The sequence below is a fragment of the Ceratosolen solmsi genome, unplaced genomic scaffold (genome assembly GCF_000503995.2).
Source record: "Ceratosolen solmsi marchali unplaced genomic scaffold, CerSol_1.0 scaffold27, whole genome shotgun sequence".
In the NCBI taxonomy this organism is placed as follows: Eukaryota; Metazoa; Arthropoda; class Insecta; order Hymenoptera; family Agaonidae; genus Ceratosolen; species Ceratosolen solmsi.
In genome coordinates, this window is record NW_011948426.1 from 3,173,574 (window position 1) to 3,190,231 (window position 16,658).

A 16,658-nucleotide genomic window follows, 5' to 3' on the forward strand; every position below is an offset into this window, starting at 1 on the left:
CGAGCCTCTTCGTAGACCGAGCGAAGCCACCTGGCTGCTGGATCGTTTTAAGGGAAGAGACCTCGGGCGAAGGATGAGTAGTCTCGGCATTAGTGTCGAGGCTTTGGTAGAGGTGCTTAAAGAGGTATGACGCCCGTTGGCTGGCCTACAAGTTTTATTTGAAAATTCGAAAACAACATTCGATAGTTACAGATTTATCTAAATTAATTCTGACCTTATTGTAAACAATTTTTGCTATTTTAGATTTTATTACGGTGATTCGTTCTTGCCTATCCATACTAAATCCTCACCAACCACCCAAAGCTCCTCACTCTTACACATTCTTATTATTAATGCTCACATATTTTTCTACAGATTGTACAAGGACTCTTGTGGAGAAGATTTAAAAGGAAGGCTAAATGTTACATAAAACTAGACTTTAAGATTTTTGATATAGATGATTTTTTTATCGTTCAAGTAACAAAGTGTAGCTCTGGTTTCCCAGATTTAAGAGTTTTATTTACAGATGCGCTGAAAAATCAACTGTCAAATAATCAAGACTTGGGTAATACCGATCTAATTGTTGCTACGGTTGAAGAAAAATCAACACCCGTAATCCTGACACGTAAAGTTATTTGTACCAAAGATTCTACATTTAAGATAGCTACCGAGGAAACGGTGAAGGCACAAAAGGAATATGTTTCATTAAAATGTTACGTCTCTATTAAGCTTTTGGTACATACATGTGTTTCATTTTTATAAAAACAATAATAATAATAATAATGATAATGATAATAATAATAATAATAATAATAATAATAATAATAATAATAATAATGATAATGTAGAAGATAAAAAAAACATACTCTAGACCCAAACTAAATTTATTTTCAGTTTCAAGTTAAAAGCATATATTTCCAAGAATTTTCAACATTACTTTTATCATATTTTAAGCAAATAGAAGAACTAGACTCTAATATAAAAATTCTATTTCGTAAAGATAAACAATATATTTATCGAAATCATGTTCGAATGGACGACATTATATTATCATGTAAAATTCTAAGCTCCTCTTGTACATGTATATTTCTCAATAGTCAAAATGATTTTCAAAAAGAACTCATGAATTTACTCGGCATAACTAATCCAGGTAATTTTGAGGAAACTCTTGGTTGTTTGTTATTGGCTCAAGTTAATAATAATTTCAAAGGACCCTGTATAAATAAAAGAAGACCAAAATAATGTGTTTTTAAGGAACAGTCGTGTCTATTATACTTTTATATTATTTGTTAGAGTTTTGACGATTAATTTCTAAACATTCTCTAAAGGTATCTTCAAACTTTTCTTTATGTTGGTCATTGAATAGAAATATTATATTTTTATTAGAAAATTTCATATACATAAATAAAATGTAAATCTTATGAATCGGTGCAAAATACATGGATTTAACACCACATCTTCTATCGTACCATTACTCAAATAAAATTAAATTTCTTAGCAAAAGTTATTTTTTGCTATATTTTATTCTACGATATGTCAAAACAATTTATGTCACACATGTATCATATACGATAATAAAATTAATTAAATTACTATGTAACTGGAAATATCTTTATTATTTTCAATTTCTTTTTTTTTCTTGTTTTTTTTTGTTTTTTTTTGTTTTTTTATAGGATAAGGATATAGGATAGATCACTTTAATTTAGCAATAAGAAACTTATTTTTAACTGTATAATTTAAGAAAATATTTGTTTACTCGGTTATTAAAAAATTTTGAGTCCGCTAAAAGAGCAAAAATTTTAAGGATTCTTAAAAGCTCAATGTACAAAGCACTTTTTTATAAGTATTATTGCAAAATTTACGTTTATAAAAATTTTATTGAATAAATTAGTATACTAGAAAATTTTAAATTTAATATTTTTCTCAATTTTACTTATTAATATATTTGTATAATATTGTTAAATATGATTAGATACTAGATGAGCTTAAAAACATTCGAATAATAATTTTTCATTTATCAAATGCCTACTATTATTACATTAAATTTATTTTCTATTATAATTCTCAAGTAAATTATTCAAATTGAGAATATTAAAGGAAATGTCAATACGAAATGTGACAGATATTAAGCAAACTATAAAGTATATTTATTTTGTACATTTTATTTATAAAATTTATTCTGTGTCGTATATTATATTAAATATAGACATATATATTATTAATAATGTTTAAAAATTGTAAATGTTTTTTTATTTATCAAAATAAGTGAAACATGGGAAAATTGTCGATAATAAATGACAAATTGCCGTAATCAATAGTATTGACAAAACATCTCCTCCCGCATAATGAATATTGCAAATAAGAAATAATTAAAACAACTTAATTTTAAAATGTAGCTCACACGTGCCTATAATTTAAGAATATTAAAAATAATTGATTTTTATTTTATATCCTTTAACAAAATATAAGTTAATGAAGAGAAAAATAATAATGCGTAGTAAACATTTACATGTCCAACTAATTTTAATTTTGAAAGATTTTTTTCGCCAATTCCCCAAAAATTCGGTTATTGTTATGTTAATATTCTACATGGCCCCTCTAAAACTTTAAACAATTACACTTCCAAAGTAATTTCAATAGTCCTGCTGCATTCATTTTTGTCAATTAATTTTCAAACTTTAATTCACACTTATTGGGAAAGAATAACATTTTTAAAAAGCATATTAAGCGACGTCATTAAGCTTTTTTATTTTAACACGTTTGTTTCGAAAACGAAAAAGAAAAAAAATAGAGAGAAAAAAACAAATGTTACAAAGCATTTATAAAATATGTATTTATTTGGTTCTTCATAAACGTAAATTTCCGTATAAAAATTAAAGCTAAGAAATGTTAAGCGAACCGTTTGAAGCAAACTATAATATTACATTTCTGTGATGTGAAATCGAAAATGACGATACTCGCGTGCTCAGAACACAAAAATATATTGAATCGTTAAATATAGTAGTACAGTTACTATTAATTTCTTCCAATACGATTTACGAATGCAAAATCGATAAATGCAAAAAAGCAGTCCCTAGTACACGTTCAGTAAGAGCCAAATGTACAAACATCTTGGAAAGAATTGTTCAATATTGAAGATATGCGATGTGGGTGCGTACAGGCATTTAACGATAAAATTTGGATAAAATTTTGATTTTAACATAAACGTGCTCATTTACAAGTAAAGTAAGGTCGTAGTAACTAACATTATCTCGCATTGCAAAACTTCACGGGCATTGCTTTAAATAAAGATTCCTAAGACGATACGTAAATAGAATTGAATTGAAATGACGAAGAAATGCAATAATTAACGTTCGCAATGAATCTATAACAAACAGTGCAACATTAATAACAGCGAGGTCGCCATATTAGTTCTCTCTCTCTCTCTCTCTCTCTCTCTCTCTCTCTATCTCTATCTCTTTCATCCTCCCAGTCAGTCCGTCCCTCGTCCCGTCCTTCTTTATCCGCGAGACAGGAGGCGAGCCAAATAAAACGGCCGAGACCATTCGTTTATGATCCTTATTTCGTCGTGATTGAAAAGGCAGTAACCGTGAGGGCGATCGGGCCAGTCGGTTGGCCAAGTGGGTCTCGGGCTCGCCGATCAACGAAAACGAAAACTCGGAACGCGCGAGTTAATAAAATAAAGGCTGTTGCGATGCGATGGTTCGGTCGAGGCGCAGGGAGCAGCAGCCGACGACCACCGAATCATTGTAATTCGTAAGCATCGTGACGTCTCGTGCGATGTTAATGCGTGTAAGGGGGCCGCGGAGGAGGCTGTTGTGGTGCGTTGCGTTGCGTTGCGTTGCGTTGCGTTGCGTTGCGTTGCGTTGCGTTGCGTTGCGTTGCGTTGCGTTGCGTTGCGTTGCGTTGCGTTGCGTTGCGTTGCGTTGCGTTGCGTTGCGTTGCGTTGCGTTGCGTTGCGTTGCGTTGCGTTGCGTTGCGTTGCGTTGCGTTGCGTTGCGTTGCGTTGCGTTGCGTTGCGTTGCGTTGCGTTGCGTTGCGTTGCGTTGCGTTGCGTTGCGTTGCGTTGCGTTGCGTTGCGTTGCGTTGCGTTGCGTTGCGTTGCGTTGCGTTGCGTTGCGTTGCGTTGCGTTGCGTTGCGTTGCGTTGCGTTGCGTTGCGTTGCGTTGCGTTGCGTTGCGTTGCGTTGCGTTGCGTTGCGTTGCGTTGCGTTGCGTTGCGTTGCGTTGCGTTGCGTTGCGTTGCGGTGCGGTGAGGGGACGACGATGACGGGGCGACGGCGAGGGGAAGGGACGTAAGTAGGGGGAGGGGAGAGGAGGAGGAGGAGGAGAGGACGAATAGAGGCGCGAACGCCGTCTACGTAGATAATGCGCTATGGCCAGGGCTATCGAGTCAAGTGTTGTCGCAGTGTCGCAGCGGACTGGCAGCTCGGCGGTCGCACGGATGATAAAGAGGAGCGCCACTGTCCACTCGACTGAACGTTCGACTGAATCGACTGATCTGAAGGCATCGGAAAAGTGTGCGTGGAAGGAAGCCTGCAGAGGAGGTGTGCGTGCGTGAGTGAGTGAGTGAGTGAGTGAGTGAGAGAACCAGCGCGCGCTCGCTCGCTCGCTCGTACGTGCGTTGGTGCGTTACGTTTGCTTTGGCATTCGCAACAGAGCTATTCGGGTAGAGTGGTAGAGTGATCGAAGAAGAAGACATCGTCGAATGTGCGCGAAGGTGTTAATAGGTGACGGGATGCGCGACTCCCTGGCCGTTCTCGTGTTTATAAAGTAGAGGAGGCCACTCGCTGGACGAATCGGAAAGATGTTGCGCTGGCGATTGTTGCCAGCAGCGCTTGGAGGTTATGTTCGCGAGGAGGACGACGAGGAAGAGGCGCCAAGGAAAGAGCTGCCACGATCGCTGTGCTAAAGGGCATTACGCTCGTCGGGGAGGCCGAGGGCGGCGTGACGAGCGAATCCACTCACCCGGAGCCTGCCCCCTTCCGCCCCCCCCCCATCCACTCACACGCCACCCCACCCCATCCTCCCACATTGGAGTACGGGGTCCGGGCGGGCAGCGATTTGAGCCATCTCCCGACGGGGACCCGCGCGCAGTCCCGAACCGCTTGTCGCTCATCCACGACGATCCATCCCCCTCAGGTAGCTATTGAGAGCCTAGTGGAGCGGTCCCGAGACAGCCTCGGGCCCTCGCCTTCCCTCTATCTCCTCTTCTATGCTCGGACTATGCGGGCTGCTTTAGTCCCGTCATTTGGGCGCCGTTACCGATCACGGCCCACGGCATTATTCCATCGTTTTTTACTGCCTCTGCTCATTTAGAGATGGGCGTGTTATGCCTGTGTTTACAAACGCGCAGCATGTGACAGCTGTTGGCTGCTACTACTGCTACTGCTACAGCTACTCTACTGGCTACTGCTACGGCTTCGATAGCCGTTACATAGGCGAATTCTCTCATTCGCTTTCGCCATCTTCTCCCGTTCATTTCCAATCGACATCCGCGACTCTATTCTTCCACCTCCTTCTTTCCTCATTCTTTCTCATTCCCATTCGCTGTATAATACGAACGTCAATCATCCTCTTCCTACATTCATGACTTCCCGTACTAAATGCATCGGCCCGACTCGACGAGTTCAGCGCATTTTTTCATTCTTAATGAATATAAAGGGGTGTGGGGTGGTGGGTAGGGGGGGGGGGAGAGAAGCAGAGAAAAAACGAAAAGAAAAGAGGAAAAAAAATTACGTTTTATCGCTGCTCGGTCCGCAGCATCTTATTTCATACGTTGATTTTTTTTTTTTTTTTTTATAGAAATTATTAATTAGCAATGATTAATTAGCACCAGACCTGATTATTATTGTAATTTTATTTACAAATCCTACGTATTGATAATATATTGCAATTGTTTCTCTTACTATATTATAATAGTCTTGATGTTTATTGGTTTCGGTTAATTACCAAATGAATCCCTATGAAAGTTCCTTTAAAGTTAATTTTGAAATAAATTTAATAAATTTTGTGTTTAGAGTAAAATGAAATGAGAAATAAAATAGGATAAAGAATTTACACACTATTACATATATTACATACGTAATTCTCAATTTGTACATAACTGTGTATCGATTATACCATTAACTGTTTCAATGTATTATTTTTTTCTCGCTTGTTGTTGTTACTTTCCCCCTAAATATAATGACGGAAACTTCACTCAACTAAACTTTTTTAAAAAATTAATAAAATAAAGATGTACAGTAAAGTTCGTAAATATTCTCTTAGTACTTATCCATTTACAATGAACAGTTACTTGTATTAGTTATTTTGAAGTACTTTTTTATTATTTGATAAAAATTATGTTATTGGTAATTTAATTTCTCTAGTATAAATGATATAGATATACTTAGTTAATATACTTAAACTAAGAGCTTAAGAGCATTTAAATTTCTTTTAAAGAACGATGAAAAAAAAAAAATAATAATAATAAATAACGCATAGATACAATAATTATTAAAAATTCTTGACAATAAATTCTCTTTTATACTGATTCTTCTTTCAATTGCATCAACTCATTCTACCACCTTTTATGAGCAATCTGAATATTATCTTCCACTTTGTCCTAGTTTGCCTCTAGCATTAACTTATATTTTTGCTAGTTGCAATTGTATATTTATATATATATATATATATATATATATATATATATATATATATACATATTTTTCATTTTTATGTGATATTAATAACTTGACAAGATTGTGGTTCCGTGGATCTTTTTCATACTATACTGCTTGCTGTACATTATTTTACTCTTTTATTATTTATAGAGATTTTTTTTCTAAAACGGCACGAACTTTCTTCCTATTATTTAATTTTCAATACATTTGACTTAATGGACAATATACCAAGAATTACAAGGCTATTGTGGTTCTTACTATTATTATTAATAGTAGTAGTAGTAGTAGTAGTAGTAGTAGTAGTAGTAGTAGTAGTAGTAGTAGTAGTAGTAGTAGTAGTAGTAGTAGTAGTAGTAGTAGTAGTAGTAGTAGTAGTAGTAGTAGTAGTAGTAGTAGTAGTAGTAGTAGTAGTAGTAGTAGTAGTAGTAGTAGTAGTAGTAGTAGTAGTAGTAGTAGTAGTAGTAGTAGTAGTAGTAGTAGTAGTAGTAGTAGTAGTAGTAGTAGTAGTAGTAGTAGTAGTAGTAGTAGTAGTAGTAGTAGTAGTAGTAGTAGTAGTAGTAGTAGTAGTAGTAGTAGTAGTAGTAGTAGTAGTAGTAGTAGTAGTAGTAGTAGTAGTAGTAGTAGTAGTAGTAGTAGTAGTAGTAGTAGTAGTAGTAGTAGTAGTAGTAGTAGTAGTAGTAGTAGTAGTAGTAGTAGTAGTAGTAGTAGTAGTAGTAGTAGTAGTAGTAGTAGTAGTAGTAGTAGTAGTAGTAGTAGTAGTAGTAGTAGTAGTAGTAGTAGTAGTAGTAGTAGTAGTAGTAGTAGTAGTAGTAGTAGTAGTAGTAGTAGTAGTAGTAGTAGTAGTAGTAGTAGTAGTAGTAGTAGTAGCGATAGTAGTAGTACTATTATTGATATTACTATTACTTTTATTATTATTATACATTTTATATATTAGTACAATATCAGTGCTTGATGTTTCAAAAATTGATTTTAAAATCATTCGTTCAGTCATTTCACATTTATTTTTCTACTTTTGCTACTAATTATCATTAACTTAAAAGTAACATTGTTATTTATCGATAATTTTTGTTTAATATATTTTTTTATTACCACCGTTCGTTTCATAACAATTTCTAATTTTATTACAGCTATATAAAAGCTGCTGTTTCAAATGAATATTTTTTTAATTGTCTTGTATTGTATGGACAACTTACCAGGACTTACCAATCTTCGATGAAATTATTATGTATTTTGCAGATCTGAAAATAATTTATTGCCTATTTCAAATTAGTCTGCCCTTTTTTATATTTCTTGTTTAAATGTAAGTCCTCGAACACTCATAAAAGTAATGTATTGAAACTCCCACTCGCCTTCTTGAATAATAGTGTATAATCAACAAAACTTCATAGTTAAATTTATCTCTAAGCATTAAAGCTTATTCGATCTATGTTTTATTTAACTAACATTCCGATAAAATTTTCTAATTTCTAAATCTATATTTTATGTGATACATTCATTTTTAATTTTAATAATAAAAATATCGTATTACGCCAATGTTTATTAAGAAAAAATAATATTTGAAATGGACCAAAAGTATATGAACGGCAATTTCAAAAGTCTTTTTTTTTCTTAACTCGACTATACATCGTTTAAAAATCCGTTTCATAGATGTTAAATCATATACTTCATTAGTCTTTTTTAAATCGATTTTAATGCCTTTTTAATGCAATTAATATTGATATTTATAATAGCATTAAAAATATAAATATATCATACAATACGTATAAATGAATATAAATTTCGAAACTCGCTTCAATTTGTTTCTATTATATTCGATATGTAAATTTATTAATTAATAATGCTTCGTAAATTCTTTTAAAATTCAAGAGTCTGGTGTATATTTATACTTGAAAAAAAAATGGAAAAAAGGGAAAAAATGAATTATACAAACTAGTTTTTAATCATACAATAGATAAAAGGTTAAATTGAATTTAAAAACATCATGATTAAAATTATATTTATATTATAAATATTGTAGAAATTGATAAACGATAATAATTAAATGTATAAAACGAGAAGTTCTTATTATAAGCAACAAATGAAAATATACGTTATTTTTTATGAGCAAATAATTTACCGAACCATGATCAAAAACAAAAACTTAAACTAAAAAATCAAAAACTAACTTTGATATGATATATACTGTGAACGTAATAAATGTATGTAAATATATTTAGATTAATAAGTGAAAATGAATTGATGAAAGCAACTTTACATTAATAAACGTATTAAGATGAGTGTATTAAATTAAAATAGCTCGTTTAATAACGACTAAACCATACGTTTCGACAGTGCTATAGATGGAAGCACGCGAGGAAATTGTCATGTAAGCACGAATTAATTGAGAATATTTGCATTAGCATATACTCCTCGAGATTGAAGGAATTTTTCTTTTTGATAAAATGTTATAACTATAAGAAGGCCTGACTTCTTACATAAATCATTCGTTTGCAAAATGATGAAAAAGTAAGGCTTTTGCCTTGGGAAAGTCGCACTGTACAGCATAACGAGAGAAGATGTACAAAAAAGAACGATTGCAGGTATCCGGTCATGCCAGCACCAGAGAAGCCCAGAATGAGAACACGTCGACCACGCGGCTGAGGAGTCCCGGGTGCCTCGGAGCCGCCCGATGAAAAGACTGCACAGGATGCCCGGAGCCTCCCTCGACAGAGCACGGGCCTGCAAACTCACCGAGCTCGAGCCCCGCACAGTCAAGGTCAGGACGAGCCACCGGCCCTTTCGCTTAAGCCCCATTACCATAGCCAATAACCGCTTAATCGTTCGATACGACCGACAGGGCTCCGAGGGATGCAACAGCGGTGGCGGAAGCGGCGGCAGCCGCGCCTCCGGCCGAGGTGAGCTCGGGCCCAACGAGATGGGCAGCGTCGCTCGCTTCCCCAAGCTCGACGAGTGCGCGCACTTCCATTACGAGCACGTGGAGCTCGGGCAGCTGGAGGTCTCGATGGCCGAGACCGGCGAGCCGGACAGCTTCACCGTGCGCGTCACATCGGGCGACGCCTGCTGGACCCTCCAGCGCAGCCGCGAGGAGCTGCTCATGCTCGACCGTCAGCTGCATCGCTGTATCTTCGACCGCGAGTTCTCAATGCTGCCGGATCTGGAGGAGGAGCACGTGGAAGCCGCGGCGGAGACCCTCGAGCGGCTACGCGCTTACCTGCGCCGCTTCTCCGAGCTTAGCCACGAGGGCCTCAATTGCGGCCCAGTGCTCAATTGGCTGCAGCTCGACAACCGAGGCCGGCGCATCCTCGTACCCGAGGCCGATTCCTGTCCGATAAACACGCCCGCTGTCGCTGCAGCCTATGCCGTGCGACCATATCGGGCCCAGGCCCAGGACGAACTCTCTTTCCAAATCGGCGACATGATATCCGTTATCGACATGCCACCCGCGGGTGAGAGCAGTTGGTGGCGGGGCAAGCTCGGTTTCGCCGTTGGCTTCTTTCCCGCGGAGTGCGTGGCCGTATTTGGCGACAAGCTACCGCGTCGCTTGGCTCTCGCGACCTCCGGTCAGCAACCGCACGAGCGACTCCAGCCGGGGCGACTCCAGCCGGTCAAGCCGGTGCTCCGTAAACACGGCAAGCTCATAGCCTTCTTTCGCTCGTTCATTCTTAATCGACCGTCGCGGCGACGCCTCAAGCAATCGGGCATCCTGCGAGAGCGCGTCTTCGGCTGCGATCTCGGTGAGCACCTGCTGAATTCCGGTCGCGAGGTGCCGTGCGTCCTCAGCTGCTGCGCCGAGTTCATCGAGCGCCACGGCCTCGTCGACGGCATCTACCGGCTGAGCGGCGTCGCCTCCAATATCCAGCGGCTGCGACACGCTTTTGACGAGGACCGACCGCCGACTCTCCAGACCGACGGAGGCATCCGTCAGGACATCCACTCAGTCGCCTCCCTCCTGAAGATGTACTTTCGCGAGCTGCCGAACCCCCTCTGCACCTACCAGCTGTACGCGGCTTTCGTCGGGGCGGTACGGCCCGCGGGCGAAGCCGAGCGATTACGGCGGATGCGCGAGGCTGTGCGGGAGCTACCACCGCCGCACTATCGCACCCTCGAATACCTAGTCCGGCATCTGGAACGCGTGGCCGCGCGCGGCGACGAGACCGGCATGACGGCGCGTAACCTCGCCATCGTCTGGGCACCGAACCTCCTTCGCTCGAAGGAACTCGAGCTCGCAGGCGTCGCTGCCCTCCAGGGCGTTGGCGTTCAAGCCGTCGTCACGGAGTTCCTCATACGTTACGCGGAGCTCGTGTTTGCAGCCGCGGGCCAGAGGCCCAAATCCCTCGCGGTCGCCGCGGGCTCGAAGCGTCTGCTGAGCCTCGAGGAGGCGCGGAATCGCTCGCTGCCCGCGGAGCCGGCACTCCTGGAGGTCGGCGCGGGATCGGCCGGACTTCCGGCTCGCTACCACACGATCATCGAGCTGCCCCCGGGCGGACAACCTCGTCGGCGCGGCGCTGGCGGCGGTGCTACCGGCGGATCAAAACGCTCGCCCTCGCTTAACTGGCGTGCTCTCTTCGGGGGCCGACAGGCGGCCAAGGCCCACGTGGTCCCAGAACCGAGGCTTCGCCCTGTCAAGAGCGCCGACAGCCTTGAGGGCCTGCCGGAGGATGGTTTGGGCCCGTTGCCGATGGGCCCGACAGGCACCCGCTCTTGTGGACACAGCCGCTCGGTATCACACGACTCGTATTTCGAGCAACTCGGGGAGCAATCAACGGAGCTTCCGGGGTTAGAGGGACCGGTGCCGGGGCTGCCTGGAGCCGCTGGTTCCAGGCGAAAACGATCGCGCCTCGAGGAGCGGCTTCAGTGCGAAGCGGAGCTCCGCTTCATCGACAGCCAGAGCCCGGATCAGGTGAGACAACTGAGATACTTGAAAGTAAATCGCAAAAAGCACCTACTTGTCATCTCTCTCTCTCTCTCTCTCTCTCTCTCTCTCTCTACTTATTCATATTTACATCGTCGGCACCTCACTGTTTTTTTAGTCTTTTAATTTTAACGCGCGTTTCTTTTGATGCACATAAAAGTACGGAAACTAATAAGAATATATCGATATTAAAGAAACTGTGAATACCTTTGACAAGAAGTACCATCTCATAAAGTTCTTTTCTTTTTTTTTTTTATTTCTTTCGTGTGTCAATAATCGATTTATCCGTAATACGTGGCATTTTAACTATTACCAGGTTATGCTCTCTGCGGACGTGCACGAAATGGAAAGTCCATCGCCACTACCGACACCGGGATACTTGCCGCTGCTGTCGGAAGGATCGACGCCGATCACGCCAACCAAGGGTTCGGCGCCTTTGGAGCCGCTTGACCAAGAGATGAGGCCATGCGAGCGGTTATTGGGTGGTACCAGTATAGTGGAATTCCATAGGTAAATATAAAATAAATAGTCCTGAACTCCAGTTTGCACAAAGTGACATTCTGAGACCGAGCTTTTTATTTTATTTCAGGCTGGACTGCATTCCGAGCAGATTGCATCGAGAGGAGCCAGCACGCAAAATTGGAACCGTTGTCGAAAGTCCCCGAGGACAGCCAACTGACGCCAATAATAGCAATTTATCGAGCTCGCAAAGCATGACTGATTTGGATTCATTAATGACGTATGAGCAAAGCTACCAATACAGTTCGAATTCAAATTTCATTCCCTTAGATCCCCGAGAGAAAGTGACGAGCTTTTCGTCGGGACAAGCGCCTAATTATGTTAACGATTTAAGAAACGCTAATAAGTGGCTCATGACAGATCTACCGTCAGGTTGGTGCACATACGAATAATTCGCAAACCCACTTGTGACTTTTCAAAAGTTTAATTTTTTTGCTTTTTACAGATACGATATCTCCATCCAATGGTGCAGATGAAAGTCAATTGCATCGGATTGCGATCACAAAGAATACGCAAATGTTAGCCGTGGAGGAGTGCTCGTCCGGTTCAAGTACGCCCAAGAGCTGTCAGGAATCTATGTGTTATTCAGTATCCGATGGCACTTATAATTGTGAAGGAAATGCGCAGTCAACGAATTCTAACTTTGATTCTCCGTGCGAGGACAGTGGCTCAAATGTAACGCAAAATCGAAATTCTGATCAAGTTGATCAAACAGAGATGTTAGTGTCGATGAAGGCGAGTATACTTCTTCCAAAACGTGATTTAATAACTAATAAAAGCAGTTGCGATACCTCGGTGTGTCAAATGGCATTGAATGTCAAAAATCTTTCGAATTATCAAAATGATCCAATAGCCAGTTGGAACCCTTTATTAGATAAGTCAAACCGGCGCGAAAATAATCAAAACGAGATGGACAAATCCATTGACACCCCAGATCAGAGTAATCGATTCTTGAATGAAGTCAAGTACGACAACGCGCAAGCGATTCCTTTGGCGCTTGAACGGCAGGAGAAAGCTGCCGAACGAAGTAATTGTGATGAATCAAAAGAAAGCCAAAAGAGCCGTAGCGAATCTTTCAGACAAACTACAAATCGTAGCAGTGTTTGTACTACACATACCGAGTATAATACAAAAAGCATCAGTCAGCAACAATCTAGTAGTCCGAGTAGCCCTCAACGCACCAGAATACAAGACGACGTTGATGTCGTTATCCCTTCTGAAAGTGCGGCTGTAGAACCCGAAGAAATGGCTCATGTTCCAGATATGCTTTCCGTAAACATTACCCTTGATACTCCGTGCACAGTCTCTACATCCAGCACCACGAGTCTTGTACGAGACTCCATTATACATAAAGACACCGCCACTATTTTGCAAGAGCTGGCATTGCAGAGGTTATCCGGTGGAGACAGAGTCGAGCCAATTTCAACAAGAAGGCGATACGACTCCGACCTCGTGCGTGATAGGCGAAGCTTCGATTCGGAAATAGGACGAGAAATTGTACGCGAACACAAAATGAAACAGGAGCTTGAGAATGCGAGAGGAAAATTCGACGAGTCTCTTGCGAGCAACCAAAATCAAAGGTAAGCTATTGGTACAAAAAATAATGATAACCCGCGATTCACCGCTCATTCTATTTCATTGCATTAATAATCTTTTATCGAGCTAATAAAAACCGTTTAAATACGACATTGAGCGTAGTCGTATTTGAAATACATTTCTACATAGGTCATCCTCGGTGACTTTTGTAGCCTTAGTCCATACAATTGACCTCGTAGTCAAACTAGATTAATGCATAATTGTTGCAGCGCTCCGGCGGCCCATCTACCTCCATGCTTGCGAGCCCGCCACGCCCGGGCGACTAGAGCCGCGCTTAGCCGCTCTCTCGACGAGGCTAAGTTCAATAAGATGACCAACAGCGCAGTCGGTATGGGTGACCAGCAGCCGCAGATCAAGCCAGAGACGCCCCAGCAGCACAGCTCGACACCCAACGTCGGCAGCAAGTCAAGCTCCCAGACCGGAGCCTCCGCCGAGCGGTCGATACAGTCGCTTAACAAGAACCTCGGTCTCGATCTCGACGACCCGCGCTGCCGCGAACGGATCGAAAAGTACAAAGAGGAGAGGCGGACTTTCCTGAGGGACAAGTACAGGTCCGAGAGCTTTCGGGCGACGGGGAGTTCGTCGACGGCGAGCGAAAGCGCGAACAGCAAAGAGGACGGAGAGCAAGCCTTGCTGGCGAGACTGAAACAGCGAGCTTCCAGACCCTCTCTACTTTGACCCCCGACCCCTTCATTACACCGAACGACCAGTTGAATATTAATTATTGTACCAAGCCATGGATTATGGAAATATAGAACAAGCCTAATTGTTACAAAGTCGTGCAATGAACTTTTATGAACTATATATTATTAGAGAAATTTTTTAACGAATGAGTTTAATACTGCACGATGCGTTAATACGTTGATACGTTAATATCCTCTTTTTCTTTATATATATATATATATATATATATATATATATATATATATATATATATAAAAGCGCACACTTTATTGTTTGTAAATCTAGTTATTGTTGTATCTTTTTTGTAAAAAGAAAAAAGAAAAAAGAAAAAAGAAAAAAATATCGCTTGCTTATAATTGAAAGGCGAATTTGTTGAGATTTCTAAGAACTGATACATTCTTGAAAATGCACTATAGCTCCTCGATTAATTTTTTATTTCTATTTTTTTTTTTTGTTTCGTTTTTTCTATTTTTTTTTTTATACTTTGATTAACAGATGACGCCTGCGTAATGCTCGAGATAATGTACCAGGCTTTTATCCTATGAATAAACTAGCCTTGTAATTTATCAAGTATGTGAATCGTTACTTTAAAGGTCATTTGCAAAGAAATTAATGTTTCCATTGTGGACTGGTCTGCTATGGTATAAAATAACTTTTGTACATGTTAATCTTCCTTTAGATTTTTTAAACCTTACTGTGTTAAGTTAACTTATGTTTCTGTCTCAGCACTGATAAACAATACTATGATAAAGGTGATATTGATGATGTTTTGAAACATGTATCGACACTTTCTCTATTAGTGATAAACTGTTAGATAGTAGCATGCTACTTGACAATGAGTCCATAGTCACTTTCTATAGTCTCTTGTAGCACAAAGGACTCAATAACCGATAATGGTTATTCGAATCATTAAGTGATTTCCATTAGTATCGACACTAGGTCCGGCAGCAAATATTATGACAATACGATCGTAAAGTATTTATGTGCATAATGTCATTAAAATCATTCTTCTATCTGAATAAGTCGAGATTATTCATAAGTGAATAGTTGAGAGTGTAGCTGTCTATATATTACCAGTAAACAGATACATTACATATTTATTTGTAGTTGAAATTTTTAACGACCATATTGTAAGCGATTAAGTATTCTTTATAACGTAATCGAACAAATTTTATGTATTTCGTGCAATAACTTTAAGGCGCCACTTTCTTTTTTAATGTAGATATCGATACTTGGGCAGCTGCACTCTGATTTTCTACTCTTTCCAGAATAAAAATGTATTCTGCGAGTCTGCTAAAATATGCTAAAACAAGTTTCTTAACGTATTAAAATAAAAATTAAATAATGCCATATGTTCGATGAAGTAAAGCTCGATTTCTTACTCATTTATAACTTTTAATTCTTTTCTTTAATTTTTGTTCCATGTATCGTGCGATTTTGTTCACACAATTTTTTTTTTATTTTATTTTTTTTTTATTATTAAAATAAATATAGAAATATTAAAGAAATACTATATTAAAAAAAAAAAAAAAAAAAAAAAAAAAAAAAAAAAGTCTTTATACGTTAATTTATCTATCCCTTCAATATATTTTTATATTCACTGATTTAATTAGACATAATAGCGTTAGACAAAAGTTTAAATGATTTTTCATAATAAAAGAAAAAAATATTACTACTTTATAACTGAGAGAAAATATTATCATTCGAATCGAGAAATTGTCTCGTCATACGGTAGTAAAATGAATCATTAATGTTGAATTTTAACGAACATGAATCATGGAATATAATTATTATATTAAAAGATAACGCAAGCTTCTTCGCTAAGAAGTGACGACACACTATTCTTCGAGAAAATAATTTTATTCGTATATTCATTTACGTTCCTTGAATATAATATTAAAGTCGTGTAATGAAAAACCCATTATTACAAAGATTATTATTGTTATTATACTGCAACGCGCTGATGAATGTCAATTACTTAAACAAAATTATCTCCAAATTTCAGCCCAATAATTCTTAGCTAAAACTTGCGATTTCTTGAAACTGCATTAATATTTCTTCCTTTTTTTCTTTTTTTTTTTTTTTTTGTTATGTTGGAGATATTTTCTTTTTTTTTTTTTTTGTCTGTTCATATAAATTTCAATATAAATTTAACCACATTTGTATATGATAAAGTGTCTATAACTTGCGTTTACTTTATCACAATAATTATAAGTGTTCACTTTCAGACATTTACAACGCCTTCATAATATTCATAATAAATTATTGAGCATGTAAAGAAAAATGTGTCCTGTAATCTCGCAC

General features: G+C 39.1%; 2 protein-coding genes across 3 annotated transcripts; both read left to right on the forward strand.

Moving 5' to 3' along the window:
• The first annotated feature begins 3 nt into the window (after positions 1–3).
• Positions 4–1,351, forward strand: LOC105363322 (uncharacterized). Its single transcript, XM_011500990.1, has 3 exons — positions 4–124; positions 355–738; positions 934–1,351. Exons 1-3 carry the CDS (start codon positions 74–76, stop codon positions 1,219–1,221), a joined length of 723 nt encoding a protein of 240 aa, XP_011499292.1. The 5' UTR covers positions 4–73; the 3' UTR covers positions 1,222–1,351.
• A 3,640-nt stretch (positions 1,352–4,991) lies between these two features.
• On the forward strand, positions 4,992–14,569 carry LOC105363145 (GTPase-activating protein CdGAPr-like). 2 transcript variants are annotated; one of them, XM_011500760.1, is made up of 7 exons: positions 4,992–5,120; positions 9,223–9,398; positions 9,480–11,543; positions 11,872–12,065; positions 12,145–12,446; positions 12,520–13,627; positions 13,880–14,569. In XM_011500760.1, the coding sequence occupies exons 2-7, from the start codon at positions 9,312–9,314 to the stop codon at positions 14,346–14,348; spliced, it is 4,224 nt and encodes a 1,407-aa protein (XP_011499062.1). In that variant the 5' UTR covers positions 4,992–5,120; positions 9,223–9,311; the 3' UTR covers positions 14,349–14,569. The 2 variants fall into 2 exon arrangements, with proteins under 2 accessions (XP_011499062.1, XP_011499061.1); XM_011500759.1 differs by lacking the exon at positions 13,880–14,569 and having other exon boundaries at positions 12,520–12,809; positions 12,949–13,115.
• The last annotated feature ends 2,089 nt before the right edge of the window (positions 14,570–16,658 follow it).